The sequence below is a fragment of the Mobula hypostoma genome, chromosome 1, assembly GCF_963921235.1.
Source record: "Mobula hypostoma chromosome 1, sMobHyp1.1, whole genome shotgun sequence".
In the NCBI taxonomy this organism is placed as follows: domain Eukaryota; kingdom Metazoa; phylum Chordata; class Chondrichthyes; order Myliobatiformes; family Myliobatidae; genus Mobula; species Mobula hypostoma.
The window spans coordinates 99,438,377-99,459,951 of NC_086097.1; the positions used below are offsets into that span (position 1 = coordinate 99,438,377).

The window sequence follows — 21,575 nt, forward strand, 5'->3', positions numbered from 1 at the left end:
CCCTGTCAGCATTGTGGATATACCCACATCACGAGGTCTGAGTGGTTCTAGAAGGCAGCTCACCACCACCAGAGCCAGTTAGGGAGGAGAAGCTAAATGTTGGCTCAGCCTGAGAAACCCACAGTCCCTGAGTGAATGTGAAAGCAAAAGGCACAATGAGCCCTGAATCCCGTCTCTGCTCTGCCACTCACCTGCCGTCTGAAAGTTGAGAGCAACCATCTGACAGCCAGTGTTCCAGAAGACATTAGGTAGGTAGTTTGAGGAATCCATTCTCGACCCTTTGGGGTAAATGCGACTCATTTGTCTCTTGTTGTATCTGTGTGAGTGTATAGGAACTGAGAAACCTTTGAGATATTAGCCAGTCCCTCTCAAGATGGGAGGATGGCACGCGAACCATAGAAACATAGAAACATAGAAACATAGAAAATAGGTGCAGGAGTAGGCCATTCGGCCCTTCGAGCCTGCACCGCCATTTATTATGATCATGGCTGATCATCCAACTCAGAACCCAGCCTTCCCTCCATACCCCCTGACCCCTGTAGCCACAAGGGCCATATCTAACTTCCTTTTAAACATAGCTAATGAACTGGCCTCAACAGTTTGCTGTGGCAGAGAATTCCACAGATTCACCACTCTCTGTGTGAAGAAGTTTTTCCTAACCTCGGTCCTAAAAGGCTTCCCCTCTATCCTCAAACTGTGACCCCTCGTTCTAGACCTCCCCAACATCGGGAACAATCTTCCTGCATCTAGCCTGTCCAATCCCTTTAGGATCTTATACGTTTCAATCAGATCCCCCCTCAATCTTCTAAATTCCAACGAGTACAAGCCCAGTTCATCCAGTCTTTCTTCATATGAAAGACCTGCCATCCCAGGAATCAATCTGGTGAACCTTCTTTGTACTCCCTCTATGGCAAAGATGTCTTTCCTCAGATTAGGGGACCAAAACTGCACACAATACTCCAGGTGTGGTCTCACCAAGGCCTTGTACAACTGCAGTAGTACCTCCCTGCTCCTGTACTCGAATCCTCTCGCTATAAATGCCAGCATACCGTTCGCCTTTTTCACCGCCTGCTGTACCTGCATGCCCACTTTCAATGACTGGTGTATAATGACACCCAGGTCTCGTTGCACCTCCCCTTTTCCTAATCGGCCACCATTCAGATAATAATCTGTTTTCCTATTTTTGCCACCAAAGTGGATAACTTCACATTTATCCACATTAAATTGCATCTGCCATGAGTTTGCCCACTCACCCAACCTATCCAAGTCACCCTGCATCCTCTTAGCATCCTCCTCACTGCTAACACTGCCACCCAGCTTCGTGTCATCCGCAAACTTGGAGATGCTGCATTTAATTCCCTCATCCAAGTCATTAATATATATTGTAAACAACTGGGGTCCCAGCACTGAGCCTTGCGGTACCCCACTAGTCACCGCCTGCCATTCTGAAAAGGTCCCATTTATTCCCACTCTTTGCTTCCTGTCTGCTAACCAATTCTCCACCCACACCAATACCTTACCCCCAATACCGTGTGCTTTAAGTTTGCACACTAATCTCCTATGTGGGACCTTGTCAAAAGCCTTTTGAAAATCCAAATATGTAACAAATTCTACAGACTCATGAAGATTAGGTCAGAGGGAAGAGGTGGAATCGGATACGACAGCAAGTTGGAGAGACGTTTAGATAGGTCCATGAATATGCAGGGACGAAGGGATATGGATCATGTGCAGGCAGACAAGTTCAGTTTAATTTGGCGCCATGCTTGATGCAGAATCTTAAGCTGAAGGGCTTGTTCCTGTGTTGTACAGTACTATGTTAGGAAGAAGACAAGAGGCTTGTTCTGAGAAACAGACCAGTTCTAAACAAAGGGCGTAATGAGCAGGGGAATTTGGAGCCAGTTTTCACCATTCTCTAATTGGAGAGATTCAGTCTTCAAAATGAGCTAAAACGGGGTGAGGATGAGTGGTAAAGGTGGGTGGGCGGACGAGAGGGAGGGGAATAGTCAGGGTAGGCACAGCAAGGTAACAGGAGCTGTCAGAGGAGAGTGAGGAGGGGTGGGACAACAGGAAATAAGTAGGGAGGAGGAGGAGGGAGAACATGGACAGAGGAGGAGGGGTTGAAAGAGCAGGAAGGATCAGGAAAGGGAGAGGGTGTAAAGGCAAAATTAGCTTGAAAATCTGACTTAACTTTGGACCAGGGCACTGGGATTCTGAGTAGCAGGTGGAGGGAAAACAGACAGTTAAAATATTATTTTGCCTCACTGATTACCAGGAGTCCTTTCAGAGAGATGTGATACCATAAAATGAGATTAAAAATAACATAATACCACCGTAAACTAAAGCAAAAAGAAATAGTAAATTAACTCATCAACTCAAAGAGGATAGACCCCAGTGCAGACAGATCACACCTTCACAGTTTACAGAATCTAGAAGAGATGGCAGAAGAACTATTTCATCAATTTAGTGATGTTATTTAAAAACAGATGACATGCCAGGGAATGTTAGATGATACTGCAAATGTATCAGAATGAAGAGAGGAAGCCAGTGCAGGAAGCTTTAAAGCATCAGCTTTGATTTGGTGGTAAGAGAAACAATAACCACTTAAGGAGGAGAATAGAAAATAAATCTGGAACCAAAAACATAATGGGTAGTCAGCACGAATTACAAAATGAAATCTTGCTTAAATGTAGCTCAACAAATGACTTGAAGTAATCTGGTGTAGTAGCATCTGCACTGGACGTCAAGGTGAGTGGTCCCCAGTTCAGATCTGGCCAGTTGCTTACATGCGTTCCATCCGCGCTGGGTGAAAATCAAGCTAGCAACTCAGTCTTGTAAAAAAACAGACAAAAATGCTAAGGAAGCGCCCAATGTACCACAAGATGCGGGAATGAAAAAATGAGGTAATGTGAAAGATGTAGTTTCTCCAGACACAATAGCTAAAGAATAACAGAGCATAGGGTCAGCAGTAAGGAACAGAAGGGGTCATCACCAGTAAGGCTGAAGACAGGAAGGTGAAAGTTGCAGTAAAGCATGGCTATTGAGTGGCAGAGTGTGGAGAATGGGTCTCCAGCAAAGATCAAGTCGGAGTCAGGTCTGCAGCTGTTCACGTGTGTTGAAGGCTTAAATCTTGCAATTAAAAAAAGGGTTCAATTTACAAATTATTGGGAAAATGGGTGTTACTGAAGAGGACTACAGTACATTGATAAGCTTGCTGAATGAGCTCAGTATTAACAGGTAAATGTCAACATAAATCATGGAGTTACAGAGGCACAGATCACACATGCCCTTCAGCCCATTATGCCCTGCTGTCATTCAAGTATTCATCCACACTCATCTTATTTATCACTGCCTTGGTCAGTAGCCTTCTATGCCCTGGTGACTCAAGTGTGCATGAGATACCGATGGGTGGTCAGAATGGTGCATCTAAAAGGCTTGGAGCAGCAAAATGATTGGACTGTAGAGAAGCAAATAAAAATAGTGAAACAAGTGACAAGGACATAAATATCAAATGTAATTCCAAAGTTTATTTCCAAAGGAATAAAGCTGAAAAGTGAAAGAAAAGTTGCAATGATCTTTGGATTGAACCTTGGAGAATGGCAGACTGCTCGGTCTCCATAACAATAGAAAGGAAGAGAGATGATAGGGGAGATGTGAAAATACATTTTCAAGACAGATCCAGAGATCTTTTTCAGGAAGGATTGTACAAGCTGGGTCAATATTTTTGGAAGAGAAAAGGCTTAGACATTACCAAAATAGAAGGTGAATAGAATTCTGATGGGTTTTTGCTGGAACACCTGAGGGGGAAGGGTGAGCAAACCTGTAAACCATCCATGTAAACAAGTCATCAAGAAATCAAACAAGGACATCTTTATCCAGAGACTCGTTATTATGGATTGAGGAAGAAACAATAGGTGTTCTTAAGGAAGGGCTCCACAGGCAATTGAGGAAGAAAAAATTAGAAGACAATACAAATAAGATTAGAAAAGACAGGAGGTGCTTGTTCCATTACATATTCTATTTTGTATAATTCGATACATATTTGTAATTCTATTCGACACTATTTGAACTCCTCAATTAGATTGCAGCACATAACTCACTCCTTCGTAATTGTTATTCCATAGAAAAGCTATTCAGATTCCCTGATTAGATTCCAATACGAAGTCAATCCTAGTTATCTGTTCTGTCATCCATAAATACCACAGTTTCTTTGATTAGATTCCATCTCAGACACAGGTATCTAATACACAAACTATCCAAACCTCCCAATTTAAATTGTGGGATGAGTGGCAATTATTACTTGGATTGCCGAGACAATTCAAATAGATTTCACTCTCTAATTCCCCCTTGAGAGACGGGCTCCTTCTGCCTCGCTGTGCTGTGCTGTGTTGCTGCCGATGTTTCTGTGTCACAGAAATTTCTATTCACACCTACAACCAGGTATGAAACCACACCATTTAGCATGGAACTTTTGAAAAGATACTCCACAAAATCCACGGCGAATTTCATGAGCAGATCCAGAGCTTTGGTCTCCGTGAAAGATGAGACTATGTGGGATAGATTTCTTTCTGTAAATAAAGAAGCCAACGTTAGTAAGAACACTACTATAGTTTTACTGGGATAAGGGGATATTCTGCATTATGGATGACTCTATCAACAGATCACCCTGAAGCTTTCTGACATTCGGGCATTCTGGTGTCCATCTCTGATGCGAGAGAAGAGCTCGAGCCTGTGCATACATTCTACATAACAGAGCAGAAAATCACAGCATCAGTGTGGATCACGAGATGCACATCAAACAAAATGGAATAACACAGTAATAGTAGGTTCTACTGCGGCTCAATGTCATGTTACCAACAGGATGCTGACCTGAAATGGGAAATATGTCATCAGCAATATTACAAGCAGCCAGTGACTGTCACTGTGAAACATTATAGGGAGCTGGTGACTGTCACTGTGAAATATTACAGGGAGCCGGTGACTGTCACTGTGAAATATTACAGGGAACTGGTGACTGTCACTGTGAAATATTACAGGGAGCCGGTGACTGTCACTGTGAAATATTACAGGCAGCCAGTGACTGTCACTGTGAAATATTACAGGGAGCCGGTGACTGTCACTGTGAAATATTACAGGGAGCCGGTGACTGTCACTGTGAAATATTACAGGCAGCCAGTGACTGTCACTGTGAAATATTACAGGGAGCCGGTGACTGTCACTGTGAAATATTACAGGCAGCCAGTGACTGTCACTGTGAAATATCACAGGGAGCCGGTGACTGTCACTGTGAAATATCACAGGGAGCCGGTGACTGTCACTGTGAAATATTACAGGCAGCCTGTGGCTGTCACTGTGAAACATTATAGGGAGCTGGTAACTGTCACTGTGAAATATTACAAGGAGCCAGTGACGGTCACTGTGAAATATCACAGGCAGCCGGTGACTGTCACTGTGAAATATTACAGGGAGCCGGTGACTGTCACTGTGAAATATTACAGGCAGCCTGTGGCTGTCACTGTGAAACATTATAGGGAGCTGGTGACTGTCACTGTGAAATATTACAGGGAGCCGGTGACTGTCACTGTGAAATATTACAGGTAGCCAGTGACGGTCACTGTGAAATATCACAGGCAGCCGGTGACTGTCACTGTGAAATATTACAGGGAGCCGGCGAATGTCACTGTGAAGTATTACAGAGAGCCGGTGACTGTCACTGTGAAATATTACAGGGAACCGGTGACTGTCACTGTGAAATATTACAGGCAGCCAGTGACTGTCACTGCTGAAATATTACAGGCAGTCAGTGACTGTCACTGTGAAATATCACAGGGAGCCGGTGACTGTCACTGTGAAATATTACAGGGAGCCGGTGACTGTCAATGCTGAAATATTACAGGCAACCAGTGACTCGCACTGTGAAATATCACAGGCAGCCGGTGACTGTCACTGTGAAACATTATAGGGAGCTGGTGACTGTCACTGTGAAATATTACAGGGAGCCGGTGAATGTCACTGTGAAGTATTACAGAGAGCCGGTGACTGTCACTGTGAAATATTACAGGGAACCGGTGACTGTCACTGTGAAATATTACAGGCAGCCAGTGACTGTCACTGCTGAAATATTACAGGGAGCCGGTGACTGTCACTGTGAAATATTACAGGCAGCCAGTGACTGTCACTGCTGAAATATTACAGGGAGCCGGTGACTGTCACTGTGAAATATTACAGGCAGCCAGTGACTGTCACTGCTGAAATATTACAGGCAACCAGTGACTGTCACTGTGAAATATCACAGGGAGCCGGTGACTGTCACTGTGAAATATCACAGGGAGCCGGTGACTGTCACTGTGAAATATTACAGGCAGCCGGTGACTGTCGCTGCTGAAGTACTGCATAGCTTTGGTCTCCGTGTCAGAGAAAACAGGACTTTGCTTTGAACCCAGCACAATGGAAGTTCACTGGGTTGCTTCATTGACTACTGTTTGGGTCTAAAGGCATTGGAGTTTAGTGTTAGTGAAACCCAAGACTCTGAGGGGAATGACAGAGTGTTGCTGAGAGGATGTTCCTATTGGTGTATGTGTTAAAACCAGGGGCTCTGGTTTCTGACAGAGATGAGAATGAATTTCTTCTCTTGGAGGATGATGAATCTGTGTATCCCTCTGCCTCTGCTGGAGTCATTGAATATATTCACGGAGGAGAACGACCAACAGTGAAATTACAATGGGATCAGGAGCACTGGGAGGAGAATGGAAAAGATGAATTCAGATTGCATCACCCAGGATCTTATTAAATGGTGGAGGAGGCTCCTGCATTCTAATTCCACTATGATTTGATTACTAGTCTGAAACTTGAAGAAAAATCAAAACCTACCGATAGCTTCCCTTGGGTTCGAGAATGACTTGCATCCATTCTGGTTTCTGAGGTGACAGATGAAAACAATGAAAGAACTACATGCTCTCCCATACGCAGAACGCGAGCTACCTAATGTAGTGGGCAGATAGGATATTTTGTGAGGTGGTATGCTCCTTCCGTAATTCAGGCAAATCTTCCATACGTTCCTGATGCTTGGACTTAATAAAGTGCTCTTTCCACACTTGGTCAGGTCATGGGCCAATGATTTCCAAGCATCATTAGGTACTGTATATTGCATTTCTTCTCAGAGCTTCGGGTACACCTTTCAATCTTTGAGTTCTTCAAACCAATGAGCGAGCATGAAATACTGTCGCAGTTTGATGTGAGACTGACAGACAACATGGCCTGCCCAAGGCAAGCAGCTGAGTGTAACAAGCACCTCCGTGTGAGGTGTGGTCCTGGGAGAAGATGCTGATGTTGGTGTGATGGTGCCATGGTAGCACGATCACTTTCCAGTGCCAGTGATCCGGGATCAATCCCACCGCTGTCCATAAGGAGTTTGTACATTCTGCCCATGTCAGAGGGTGCTCTGGTTTCCTTCCACCTTCCAAAGACATACAGTCTGTTTAGGGTCAGCAAGTTGTGGGCACGCTATGTTGGCACTGGAAGCATGGCACTGGAAATACTTGTGGGCTGCCCCCCAGCACGATCCTCGGAACGTATCGTGGTCGTTGACACAAAATGGCTTATTTCACTGTATGTTTCAATGTTTTGATGTCCACGTGGCAAATAAAATGAATCTTAATCTTATCTTACTCTTTTGCTTTCAGTGAATCTGGAAGATTTTGCAGGGACAACAGTGATAAATTCTTTTCTCGGCCTCAAGTTACCTGCATCAGACTCCAAGATTGTAAAAAACCATCTCATCCACGGAGAATCTCCCCTCGATACTCTGACCCAGACATTCCTGGAGTCAGAGAATCTCCCTTCGATACTCTGACCCAGACATCCCTCCAGACAGGGAATGTACCCTCGTTACTCTGACCCAGACATTCCTCCAGACAAGGAATCTTCCCTCGTTACTCTGACCCAGACATACCTCGAGTCAGAGAATCTTCCCTCGTTACTCTAACCCAGACATTCCTCCAGACAGGGAATCTGCCCTCTTTTCTCATACTCATCAACACATCCTCCTTGCTATGTTTATCCTCCCTTGAAACCAGGGGTTCCCACCCCGTGGCCCACGGACCCCTTGCTTAATGATATTGGACTGTGGCATACAGATGGCTGTGAACGCCTGCTCTAACTGTATCTGTCTGAGTTCCACATGTTAGTGGTATTGGACTGTGGCATAAAGTTGGTTGTGAACCTCTGTTCTAACTATATTGGTTTGAGTTCCATATGTTAATCATTGGTTAAAGAAGTTACTCTGAAATTTATTATTGGATGTATTCATTATCCAGCCATATCCTCTCATTGTAGTCTCCTCCATAAATGGGATCACTTCCTCTCTATTTACTTCATCTAACATTTCTATAGTTTTAAGGACTGATGTTAAGATGCTCCTCACTCTTCCCTGCCTCAGGGAAAAGAGCCCTAACTAATTCATTCTTTTCTGATGGACAAAATCTCTCAGTTCTGTCATTACAATAATTTGCACTTCAAAAGAATTTGTGTTGTTCTGTTTTCTTGTTGTACAGCCATAGTGTGGTGGGAAGCAGTAAACGGAATTGACCACTGCCAGAAACATAGGACATCTTACCCTTGGAGAAATCGAAGGAGACAAACTTCACGGGCTGAATGTAGTTGACGAGACTGGACATCTCCTCATATGCTCTCACTTCCTGGCCAGCAGTCCCCTATCAGAAATGGATACAGCAACAAGCACACAATTTATCTCAGCTAAGAACAGTACCAGTCAAAACCGGACCCATTCAGTCCAGCTTCTGAATCAGTACCAGTTTTATTATCACTGATATATATCATGAAATGTATTGTTTTCTGGCACTGTAGAAGAAATACTGTAAGTCACAATAAAATAAATAAATAAACTGTGCTGAGGGGTCAATCACTGTAAACTATGGGCATGTCCCAGTTTTGTCCCTGGGTAGAAGGCAGGTGAAAAGGCCGGATTGTACAGGACAGTGCTAGCTTATCTAGACATGAGCAGGAAGGCTATCACTATCTTCCTCCCCTTGAGAATGCGGTGGGGAATCACTTCCTCAAACTCCTATAATCCCGGTGGTGGTGCTTAGTGCTGGGCACACCTCATTACTTTGGGTCTAAGTCCTGCATATATAAGTAATTTCCAAATACCTAGCAACAGGAAGGGCATGGACCAGGAATATATATATATAATGCAAAAAGAGAGTTAAAAGAGTGAGGCAGTGTTCATGGACTCAGTGCCCTTTCAGAAATCTGACGGCAGAGAGACAGAAGCTGTACATAAAACATGGAGTGTATGTCTTTGGCTCCCGTACCTCCTCTCTGATGGTGGCAATGAGAAGACGGCATGCCCTGAATGGCAGGGGTCCTTAATGATCGATGCCACTTTCTGGGATTAAAGAGCTCCAAAGGTTAACAATTCTGTGAAAGGTGTTTTTTCTCCTCATCTCCCCCTCAGCTTCTAGATTGCCCCTTAAGAGGAAGCACTCTCTTTGCATCTCCCGTCAGAATATTTTTGTTTCAACAAGACCATCCCTCATTCATGTCACAAGACTGTACAACCTTCCCTAATAATCTATTCTCTTTTTATCTTCTCTCAACTGCTTCCAAGGCAAGGATGTCTTTACTTAAATAGAGAGATAAAACTCTGCCTTTCTCTTCTTACAAGTCAAGTTTAATTATTATTCACTGTACATGAATATAGTCAAACAAAACAGCATTTCTCCTGGGCCGAGGTGCAAAACACATCGCCGACAGCACACTGCACTTTCCCCAAATGTTGCCATGGTTTGTCCACTCACTAAATCTGATTGCAAATCCCTGTATCTGATTTTAGATACAAACAATACACACGGTCTCTTTGTGAAAATAAGGGATATGCTGGTATTGGCCTCTGCAGTACTAGTTACTGTTCGCCAATCCGAAAATGGTCCATCCATCCTGATGCTCCATGATTGGTTAGTTGGCCATGCTAATCTATCACCCTCAACATCACAAGCTCTTATATCTTGCACTGTCCATCACTGCATCATTTCAACCAGTCATACCAAACACGATGCAAGGAATGAGGGCTAAACTTCCAATGGTGAACCAGAGCCATTGACAGAAAATGAACTCCCATGGGGACAGGATCCTCCACAGTGAGCCTGGTGCTTCCCATATGGCGTACGGTAGAAGAATCTCTTAATGGGAGTGCTTGACCTAGTGGCTTTCTAACAGAGTTCTGGTTAACATTCCTGAGACTGATACGCAATGAGTGAAAGCAACACACTGAGTTGAGCAGGGTCTGGTTGAACTGTTTACTGTTTCAATCCATGCGCGTTTAAGTGCCCGTTCCCAGCATCCCCCACACTTTGCAGGGTGGAAGTGACGTCGGCTTCCGGGCCGAGGTCTGCCCCGTACTCTCGGTTGCTGCTGGCTGCAGGCTCGCCCGCCACTGCTGGAGCCGGTTTGCTTGCCGTGTGGGTGAGCTGCCACATGACCCCCCCCCTCCCCCAGAACCGGCGATAGGAGGTGCAGAGCCCACAGCCTGCACACTCTCAGTTCTTTTAGGTGGCCGGCCTCATTGTCGTGGGGATGGTACTGCAACCGAGCATTCAAGGGCTTGATGCGCTGGTTTGAGACGGTCAATAGTAAAAGTCTCTTCACGACCACCGATGTCGAGAACACAGGTCGGCCCATTATGGCGCATCACCTTGTAGGGTCCCTCATATGGTCACTGCAGGGGTGGTCCGTGCGCGCCTCGGTGAACAAAAACATACTCGCTCTGTTGTAGGTCCCTGGGCACGAAAGAGGGTGTTGTTCTGTGGTGGGACGTCGGAACTGGAGCAAGTGTTCCAAGCCGCTCCTGGAGTTTAGTTAGGACCCTAGCAGGTGTGTCCTCCTGGCCACGGGATGCTGGCACAGACTCACTGGGAACTGTGAGCGGGGCACCGTAAACAAGTTCGGCCGATGATGCCGTGTGGATACCAAGCAGCACCCAGGGGAGTTCGTCCACCTAGTCTGGCCCTCAGAGGCGTGCCATCAGGGCCGACTTCAAGTGCCTGTGGAAACATTCCACCAGGCCGTTAGACTGCGGGTGGTAAGCAGTCGTTCGGTGGAGCTGGGTTCTGAGGAGTTGTGCCAGTGCAGACCACAAAGCCGATGTGAACTGCGAACCCCTGTCTGAAGTGACGTGGGCTGGGGGTCCGAACCGTGTCACCCAGGTGGTAATCAGGGCTCTGGTGCACGTCTCCGTGGCCGTGTCAGCAAGTGGGACAGCTTCCGGCCACCTCATGAACCTGTCCACCATGGTGAACAGGTATCTCGCTCCTCTCGAAACTGGCAGTGGCTGACGATGTCCACATGGACATGTTCAAACCTCCTATGTGTCGGCTGGAAGGGTTGCAGTGGGGCCCTCACGTGCCTCTGGATTTTGGAGGTTTGGCAGAGCGTGTATGTCCTGGCCCAGTGCCCGACCTCCTTGCGTAGGCCGTGCCACACAAACCTGTCTGCAATCAACCGGATGGTCGCCCAGATGGAAGAGTGGGCTAAACCGTGCAAGGCGTCGAAAACGCGGCACCTCCAGGCGGTCAGAACAATGGGCCGAGGTTGCCTGGTGGACACATCGCAAAGGAGCTTCTTACCTTCAGGCCCAATGGGTATGTCTTCGAGGTGGAGTCCTGAGACTGCAGTTTAGTACGCCAGCATCTCTCCGTCCAGCTGTTGCGCCTCAGCTAACGCCGCATAATCCACCCCCGGAGACAGAGAGTACACTGATTGGACGGAGGTTCGTGACAGCGCGTCTGCCACATTGTTCTTCCCGGAGATGTGCTTGATCGTGGTGGTAAACTCCAAAATGTACGACAGATGGCGTTGCTGGCGGCCCGACCACGGGTCCAACACCTTGGCAAACACGAAAGTGAGGGGCTTGGGGTCTGTGAAGGCCGTGAATTCCCTCCCTTCCAGGAAATACCTGAAGTGCCAGATGGCAAGGTACAGGGCCAGCAGTTCCCTGTCGAAAGTGCTGTACTTAAGTTCCAGGGGTCGTAGATGCTGGCTGAAAAAAGCGAGCGGCTTCCACTGGCCTTCAATGAACTGCTCGAGCACGCCGCCAACTGCCGCATTGGAGGCATCCACAGTGAGGGCAGTGGGGACGTCGACCCGGGGGTGGACTAGGAGCATGGCGTTTGCTAGCGCGTTCTTGGCTTGTCCGAAAGCCGCCTTCGCCTCCTCTGTCCAGGTGACCTCTTTGACCTTGCCAGACATCAAGCTAAAAAGGAGCAGCATGATCCGGGCCGCTGAGGGCAGGAAACGGTGATAAAAGTTAACCATCCCAACAAATTCCTGCAGGCCTTTAACAGTGCTGGGCCTGGCAAATTGGCGGATGGCTTCAACTTTCGCCGGTAGAGGAACAGCTCCATGGCGGTCGATCTGGTGTCCCAAGAAGTCGATGGCGGATAGGCCGAACTGGCACTTGGCGGGGTTGATAGCCAGGCCGTGGTCGCTTAGGCAGCAGCAGAGCAGGTGTAGATGTGCTAGATGTTCCTGGTGGGAGCGGCTGGGGATAAGTATGTCATCCAGGTAGATGAACAGAAAGCCCAGACCTCGCCTTACTGCATCCATCAGGCGCTGGAACACCTGCACCGTGTTTTTGAGCCCGAGCGGCATCCTGAGGAACTTGAACAGGCCAATGGAGTAATGAGGGCCGTCTTGGGTACATCATCTGGGTGGACTGGGATCTGATGATACCCTCGGACCAGGTCAATCTTCAAAAAGATGCGCGCCCCGTGCAGGTTGGCCGTAAAGTCCTGGATGTGTGGTACCGGATAGCGATCGGACGTGGCGGCATCATTCAGCCTCCGACAGTCGCCGCACGGTCTCCACCCTCCCGTGGACTTGGACACCATATGGAGTAGGGAGGCCCACGGGCTGTCAGAACACTGCACAATCCCCATCTCCTCCATCTTCTTGAATTCCTCCTTCGCGAGGTGGAGCTTGTCGGGCGGCAGCCTGCGGGCCCGGGCATGAAGGGAAGGTCCCTGTGTGGGGATGTGGTGCATCACGCCGTGCTTGGGGTTTGTTGAGGAAAACTGCGGCGTGATGATAGCTGGGAACTCCGATAACACTCTGGCGAACTCGTTGTCGGAATAAGTGACGGAGTCCAGGTGCGGGGCCGGTAACCTGGCCTCACCGAGGGAGAAAGACTGGAACGTCTTCGCATCGACCACTCATCGTCCCTTCAAATCCACGGGCAGGCAGTGCGCGCGGAGGAAGTCCGCACCCGGCAATGGCTGTGACACTGCAGACAGCGTAAGTGTCCATGTAAAGCGACTGGAACCGAACTGCAAGGGGATGGTTCTTGTGCCGTAGGTGCGGATGGTGCTGCTGTTGGCTGCCGTAAGTTCCGGTCCTGTTCTTCTAGTTCGGGTATCGTGGCTTGAGGGGGGTAGGACACTGATTTCCGCCCCAATGTCCACCAGGAATCTTCGCCCAGAGAGCTTGTTCCAAACGTAGAGGAGGCTATCACGGTGACCAGCCGCCATAGCCATCAGCGACGGCTGGTCCTGGTGTTTCCCTGGAATGAACATGGCAATCGGCAGCGGCGGGCCCCAGAACCCCACCTTTGATGATAAAAACACCAAGACTCAGAAGTGGTGCTGTCCCTTGGTGTGGGTGTTACGTGCTCCGCTGCTGGGGTGTGGGAGGGCTGGGCCTTCGGCCGTGCCGCAGCACTAATTTTGATGGTGGTTCCACCATTTTGTTTGGCACGCCAAAGCACGTCCGCGTGGGCAGCCACTCCGTGCCGGTCTCTGAAGTCTTCATCTGCTAGCAGGAGGCGGATGTCTTCTGGCATTTGCTCCAAAAAGATCTGTTCAAACAGCAGGCAAGGCTTACGGACGTCTGCCAGTGCTGGCATGTCGCTCATCAGGGCTGATGGCGCGCGGTCGCCCAGGCCGTCCATATGCAGTAACCGCGCAGCCCGTTCACAGCGGGAGAGGCCAGATGTACGGATTAACAGGGCCTTGAGTGCCTCGTACCTGTGTGTTGCTGGGGCTAAGGCAGAAAGTCGATAACGCGGCCCGCTGTCTCTTGGTCGAGGGCACCCACCACGTAGTAATACCTGGTGGCGTCTGAGACAATTTGCCTGATCTGGAACTGGGCCTCCACTTGCTCAAACCAGACCAGGGGTTGAGTGGTCCAGAAGGTTGGCAGTTTAAGGGAAACTGCATTCTGCAGAGCCAAGTCACTCATGCTGGGTCCAAATGCCGTTGGACTGCCAGGGTCACCAATGTGGTCGCGCTGATACGCAATGAGTGAAAGCAACACACTGAGTCGAGCAGGGTCTTTGTTGAACTATTTACTGTTTCAATCCTGCGATTAAGTGCCCGTTCCCAGCATCCCCCGCTCTTTGCGGGGCGGAAGTGACGTCGGCTTCCGGGCCGAGGTCTGCCCCGCACTCAGAGCCCCCTCGGTTGCCGCTGGCTGTGGGTTCGCCCGCGGCTGCTGGAGCCGATTCGCTTGCCGCGTGGGCAAGCCGCCACATCCTTTCATTTTGGAAAGCAGTTAATTGCTTGAATTTAAATTTCCAATTGCCATGTCATCATTCTGTCACGGGCCTCTGGGTCAAATTGGCACTCAACCTGAGTTGGATTGTGTGATCATTCAAAGCAATGGTTCCCCATCTTGTAGCAACGCTGGGCCAATGGGAAGAGATGCACAGCCTGTGAGTGTCCAACAGATGGAGTGTTGTACCTGCCCTGGTCCAGGCTCGGAGGTGATGGTTGCAGACATGCCCCATGGTCTAATCCCACCACTAACCCTCCTTACTTTGATATGCCAATAAAGTTTAAATTTTAAAAAGTAGCCATCAGTGAATCAGTTCCTTATCAAAGATCTAAAAATGCACTTCCCACGTACATGCCACTGCACCACTCCACACACTGCCTGAGATTCCAGTTCCCACACTCCCCGTTCACTCAACACTCGGTTTGAATTCACACTGTTCCCTTGAAACATATCGGGGTCATTGAAAAATGTATTATTCTATCCTGAAATAATATACTGAATGAAAAGAGTGTTGGAATATCACCAACATCCTACAGTTCAGAAATTCCACCCCTGAGGCACTGCGACAGTCCCGGGGCTGTCAGATTATGGAAGTGTTACCTTCAAAACACTCCCAAAGAATTCAACGCCATCACTCTTCCACAGGTAGCACTTACAAATCAATTTCTGTACACGATTAGGAATCGATACCGTACCAGTTGAGGAACACATCGAACGTGAATGACCAGTGGGGTCAGAGCTCCACTATATCTGCCGTCCCACCCTAAGACAGGTTTAGGCCGTCCAGCCCATCGAGGGTGAGGAGCCAGAGGTCGTGGTACATATAGGTACCAATGACATAGATAGGAAAAGGGAAGAGGTCCTGAAAGGAGAATATAGGGAGTTAGGAAAGGAGTTGAGAAAAAGGACTGCAAAGGTAATAATCTCGGGATTACTGCCTGTGCTACACGACAGTGAGAGTAGGAATGCGATGAGGTGGAGGATAAATGCGTGGCTGAGGGATTGGAGCAGGGTGCAGGGATTCAAGTTTTTGGATCATTGGGACCTCTTTTGGCGCAGGTGTGACATGTACAAAAAGGATGGGTTACACTTGAATCCTAGGGGGACCAATATCCTGGCAGGGAGAATTGCGAGGGCTACTGAGGTGACTTTAAACTAGAATGGTTGGGGGTGGGAATCAAATTAAAGAGACTAGGAGAGAGGAGGTTAGTTCACAACAGAGGGATGGGAACAAGTGCAGAGAGACAGAGGGGTGTAAAGTGAGGGTAAAAGCAAAAAGTAGTAAGGTGAAAAGTAAAAGTGGCAGGCCGGCAAATCCGGGGCAAAAATCAAAAAGGGCCACTTTTCAACATAGTTGTATAAGGGCTAAGAGTGTTGTAAAAGCAAGCCTGAAGGCTTTGTGTGTCAATGCCAGGAGTATTCGTAACAAGGTGGATGAATTGAAAGTGCAGATAGTTATTAATGAATATGATATAGTTGGGATCACAGAGACATGGCTCCAGGGTGACCAAGGATGGGAGCTCAACATTCAGGGATATTCAATATTCAGGAGGGATAGACATGAAAGAAAAGGAGGTGGGGTGGCGTTGCTGGTTAAAGAGGAGATTAACACAATAGAAAGGAAGGACATAAGCCGGGAAGATGTGGAATCGATATGGGTAGAGCTGCATAACACTAAGGGGCAGAAAACACTGGTGGGAGTTGTGTACAGGCCACCTAACAGTAGTAGTGAGGTTGGAGATGGCATTAGACAGGAAATTAGAAATGCGTGCAATAAAGGAACAGCAGTTATAATGGGTGACTTCAATCTACATATAGATTGGGTGAACCAAATTGGTAAAGGTGCTGAGGAAGAGGATTTCTTGGAATGTATGCGGGATGGTTTTTTGAACCAACATGTCGAGGAACCAACTAGAGAGCAGGCTATTCTAGACTGGGTATTGAGCAATGAGGAAGGGTTAATTAGCAATCTTGTCATGAGAGGCCCCTTGGGTAAGAGTGACCATAATATGGTGGAATTCTTCGTTAAGATGGAGAGTGACATAGTTAATTCAGAAACAAAGGTTCTGAACTTAAAGAAGGGTAACTTTGAAGCTATGAGAAGTGAATTAGCTAAGATAGACTGGCAAATGATACTGAAAGGGTTGACAGTGGATATGCAATGGCAAGCATTTAAAGATCGCATGGATGAACTACAACAATTGTTCGTCCCAGTTTGGCAAAAGAATAAATCAGGGAAGGTAGTGCACCCGTGGCTGACAAGGGAAATTAGGGATAGTATCAATTCCAAAAAAGAAGCATACAAATTAGCCAGAGAAAGTGGCTCACCTGAGGACTGGGAGAAATTCAGAGTTCATCAGAGGAGGACAAAGTGCTTAATTAGGAAGGGGAAAAAAGATTATGAGAGAAAACTGGCGGGGAACATAAAAACTGACTGTAAAAGCTTTTACAGATATGTGAAAAGAAGAAGATTGGTTAAGACAAATGTAGGTCCCCTACAGGCAGAAACAGATGAATTGATTATGGGGAACAAGGATACGGCAGACCAATTGAATAACTACTTTGAACATAGAAGATAGAACATAGAATAGTACAGCACAGTACAGGCCCTTCGGCCCACAATGTTGTGCCGACCCTCAAACCCTGCCTCCCATATAAGCCCCCACCTTAGATTCCTCCATATACCTGTCTAGTAGTCTCTTAAACTTCACTAGTGTATCTGCCTCCACCACTGACTCAGGCAGTGTATTCCACGCACCAACCACTCTCTGAGTAAAAAACTATCCTCTAATATCCCCCTTGAACTTCCCACCCCTTACCTTAAAGCCATGTCCTCTTGTATTGAGCAGTGGTGCCCTGGGGAAGAGGCGCTGGCTATCCACTATCTATTCTTCTTATTATCTTGTACACCTCTATCATGTCTCCTCTCATCCTCCTTCTCTCCAAAGAGTAAAGCCCTAGCTCCCTTAATCTCTGATCATAATGCATGCTTTCTGAACCAGGCAGCATCCTGGTAAATCTCCTCTGTACCCTTTCCAATGCTTCCACATCCTTCCGATAGTGATGTGACCAGAACTGGACACAATACTCCAAGTGTGGCCTAACCAGAGTTTTATAGAGCTGCATCATTACATCGCGACTCTTAAACTCTGTCCCTCGACTTATGAAAGCTTACACCCCATAAGCTTTCTTAACTACCCTATCCACCTGTGAGGCAACTTTCAGGGATCTGTGGACACGTACCCCGAGATCCCTCTGTTCCTCCACACTACCAAGTATCCTGCCATTTACTTTGTACTCTGCCTTGGAGTTTGTCCTTCCAAAGTGTACCACCTCACACTTCTCCGGGTTGAACTTCATCTGCCACTTCTCAGCCCACTTCTGCATCCTATCAATGTCTCTCTGCAATCTTTGACAACCCTCTACACTATCTACAACACCACCAACCTTTGTGTCGTCTGCAAACTTGCCAACCCACCCTTCTACCCCCACATCCAGGTCGTTAATAAAAATCATGAAAAGTAGAGGTCCCAGAACCAATCCTTGTGGGACACCACTAGTCACAATGCTCCAATCTGAATGTACTCCCTCCACTAGCACCCTCTGCCTTCTGCAGGCAAGCCAATTCTGAATCCACCTGGCCAAACATCCCTGGATCCCATGCCTTCTAACTTTCTGAATAAGCCTACCGTGTGGAACCTTGTCAAATGCCTTACTGAAATCCATATAAATCACATCCACTGCACTACCCTCATCTATATGCCTGGTCACCTCCTCAAAGAACTCTATCAGGCTTGTTAGACACGATCTGCCCTTCACAAAGCCATGCTGACTGTCCCTGATCAGACCATGATTCTCTAAATGCCTATAGGTCCTATCTCTAAGAATCTTTTCCAACAGCTTTCCCACCACAGACGTAAGGCTCACTGGTCTATAATTACCGGGACTATCCCTATTACCTTTTTTGAACAAGGGAACAACATTCGGCTCCCTCCAATCCTCCGGTACCATTCCCGTGGACAACAAGGACATAAAGATCCTAGCCAGAGGCTCAGCAATCTCTTCTCTCGCCTCGTGGAGAAGCCTGGGGAATATTCCGTCAGGCCCCGGGGACTTATCCGTCCTAATGTATTTTAACAACTCCAATACCTCCTCTCCCTTAATATCTACATGCTCCAGAACATCAACCTCACTCATATTGTCCTCACCATCATCAAGTTCCCTCTCATTGGTGAATACCGAAGAGAAGTATTCATTGAGGACCTCGCTCACTTCCACAGCCTCCAGGCACATCTTCCCACCTTTATCTATAATCGGTCCTACCTTCACTCCTGTCATCCTTTTTTTCTTCACATAATTGAAGAATGCCTTGGGGTTTTCCTTTACCCTACTCGCCAAGGCCTTCTCATGCCCCCTTTTGCTCTTCTCAGCCCCTTCTTAAGCTCCTTTCTTGCTTCCCTATATTCCTCAATAGACCCATCTGATCCTTGCTTCCTAAACCTCATGTATGCTGCCCTCTTCCACCTGACTAGATTTTCCACCTCACTTGTCACCCATGGTTCCTTCACCCTACCATTCTTTATCTTCCTTCTGTCTTCACTAAGGAGGACATAAATAATCTTCCGGAAATAGTAGGGGACAGAGGGTCTAGTGAGATGGAGGAACTGAGGGAAATACATGTTAGTAGGGAAGTGGTGTTCGGTAAATTGAAGGGATTAAAGGCAGATAAATCCCCGGGGCCAGATGGTCTGCATCCCAGAGTGCTTAAGGAGGTAGCCCAAGAAATAGCGGATGCATTAGTGATAATTTTTCAAAACTCTTTAGATTCTGGACTAGTTCCTGAGGATTGGAGGGTTGCTAATGTAACCCCGCTTTTTTAAAAAGGAGGGAGAGAGAAACCGGGGAATTATAGACCGGTTAGCCTAACTTCGGTGGTGGGGAAAATAGTAGAGTCAGTTATCAAAGATGTGATAACAGCACATTTGGAAAGCGGTGAAATCATCGGACAAAGTCAGCATGGATTTGTGAAAGGAAAATCATGTCTGACGAATCTCATAGAATTTTTTGTGGATGTAACTAATAGAGTTGATAGGGGAGAACCAGTGGGTGTGATATATTTGGATTTTCAAAAGGCTTTTGACAAGGTCCCACACAGGAGATTAGCGTGCAAACTTAAAGCACATGGTATTGGGGGTAAGGTATTGATGTGGATAGAGAATTGATTGGCAGACAGGAAGCAAAGAGTGGGAATAAACGGGACCTTTTCAGAATTGCAGGCAGTGACTAGTGGGGTACTGCAAGGCTCAGTGCTGGGACCCCAGTTGTTTATAATATATATTAATGACTTAGATGAGGGAATTAAATGCAGCATCTCCAAGTTTGCAGATGACACGAATCTGGGCGGCAGTGTTAGCTGTGAGGAGGATGCTAAGAGGATGCAGGGTGACTTGGATAGGTTGGGTGAGTGGGCAAATTCATGGCAGATGCAATTTAATGTGGATAGATGTGAAGTTATCCACTTTGGTGGCAAGAACAGGAAAACAGATTACTATCTGCCGATTAGGAAAAGGGGAGGTGCAACGAGACCTGGGTGTCATTATACACCGGTCATTGAAAGTGGGCATGCAGGTACAGCAGGTAGTGAAAAAGGCGAATGGTATGCTGGCATTCATAGCAAGAGGATTCGAGTACAGGAGCAGGGAGGTACTACTGCAGTTGTACAAGGCCTTGGTGAGACCACACCTGGAGTATTGTGTGCAGTTTTGGTCCCCTAATCTGAGGAAAGACATCCTTGCCATAGAGGGAGTACAAAGAATGTTCACCAGATTGATTCCTGGGATGGCAGGACTTTCATATGATGAAAGACTGGATCAACTAGGCTTATACTCATTGGAATTTAGAAGATTGAGGGGGGGATCTTATTGAAACGTATAAAATCCTAAAGGAATTGGACAGGCTAGATGCAGGAAGATTGTTCCCAATGTTGGGGAAGTCCAGAACAAGGGGTCACAGTTTGAGGATAAAGGGGAAGCCTTTTAGGACCGAGATTAGGAAAAGCTTCTTCACATAGAGAGTGGTGAATCTGTGGAATTCTCTGCCACAGGAAACAGTTGAGGCCAGTTCATTGGCTATATTTAAGAGGGAGTTAGATATGGCCCTTGATGCTAAAGGGATCAGGGGGTATGGAGGGAAGGCTGGTACAGGGTTCTGAGTTGGATGATCGGCCATGATCATACTGAATGGCGGTGCAGGCTCGAAGGGCCGAATGGCCTACTCCTGCACCTATTTTCTATGTTTCTATGTTTGACCCTGCTCTGCCACTGTGTCATGGCTGATGTATTATCCCTCTCAACCCCATTCTCCTGCCTTCCCCCTGTAACATCCGATGCCCTTACTAATCAACCTCTGATCTAAATATACCGAATGGCTTGACCTCCACAGCCTTCTTTGGCAATGAACTTTATAGATTCACCAGCCTCTGGGTAAAGAAACTCATCCTCATCTCCATTGTGAAGAGACATCCTTCTATTTTGAGCCTGTGCCCTCTGGTCCTGCACTCACTCACTATGGGATACACCACCTGTACGTCCACACTGTCAGAGTTTTCCAATATTCGATAGGTTTCAATTGGATCCCCCCTCATTCTTTTAGTCTCCGGTGAGTACAGGCCCAGAGCCGTGAAAGGCTCCTCATACAGTAACCCTTTCCTTCCCGGGATCATTCTCGTGATCCTCTACTAGATCAGTGCACCTGCCCCAATTCCTGAAATATATGCTGAACTTTCTAGATTTTACAAGTGTCCAGCAGCCTTCAGGGTATAACTTCAGCAGCCCAGTGGAAACACCGATCGAAGAGCACAGAGGGAAAAGTTCCCTACTAAAGCTTACCACCACCGCCCAAGGTTCAATTTCCACCACTGTCTGAAAGGAGTCTGTATGTTCTCCCCGTGACTGCATGTGTTTCTTAATGTTGCTCCCGTTTCATCCCATTGTCCAAAGTACCGGGTAACCGGT

The 21,575-nt window shown here is 47.3% G+C and overlaps 1 protein-coding gene across 1 annotated transcript in view; it reads right to left on the minus strand.

Annotated features, from left to right (window-relative positions):
* LOC134340389 (1-phosphatidylinositol 4,5-bisphosphate phosphodiesterase beta-2-like) overlaps positions 1-21,575 on the minus strand; it is a 186,493-nt gene that overhangs the window by 67,655 nt on the left and 97,263 nt on the right. Inside the window, exons 16-18 of the mRNA XM_063037964.1 lie at positions 8,612-8,708; positions 4,481-4,565; positions 192-316 (exon numbers count right to left, since the gene is read on the minus strand). Coding sequence (XP_062894034.1) covers positions 192-316; positions 4,481-4,565; positions 8,612-8,708 — 307 coding nt within the window. The remainder of the gene's footprint in view (positions 1-191; positions 317-4,480; positions 4,566-8,611; positions 8,709-21,575) is intronic.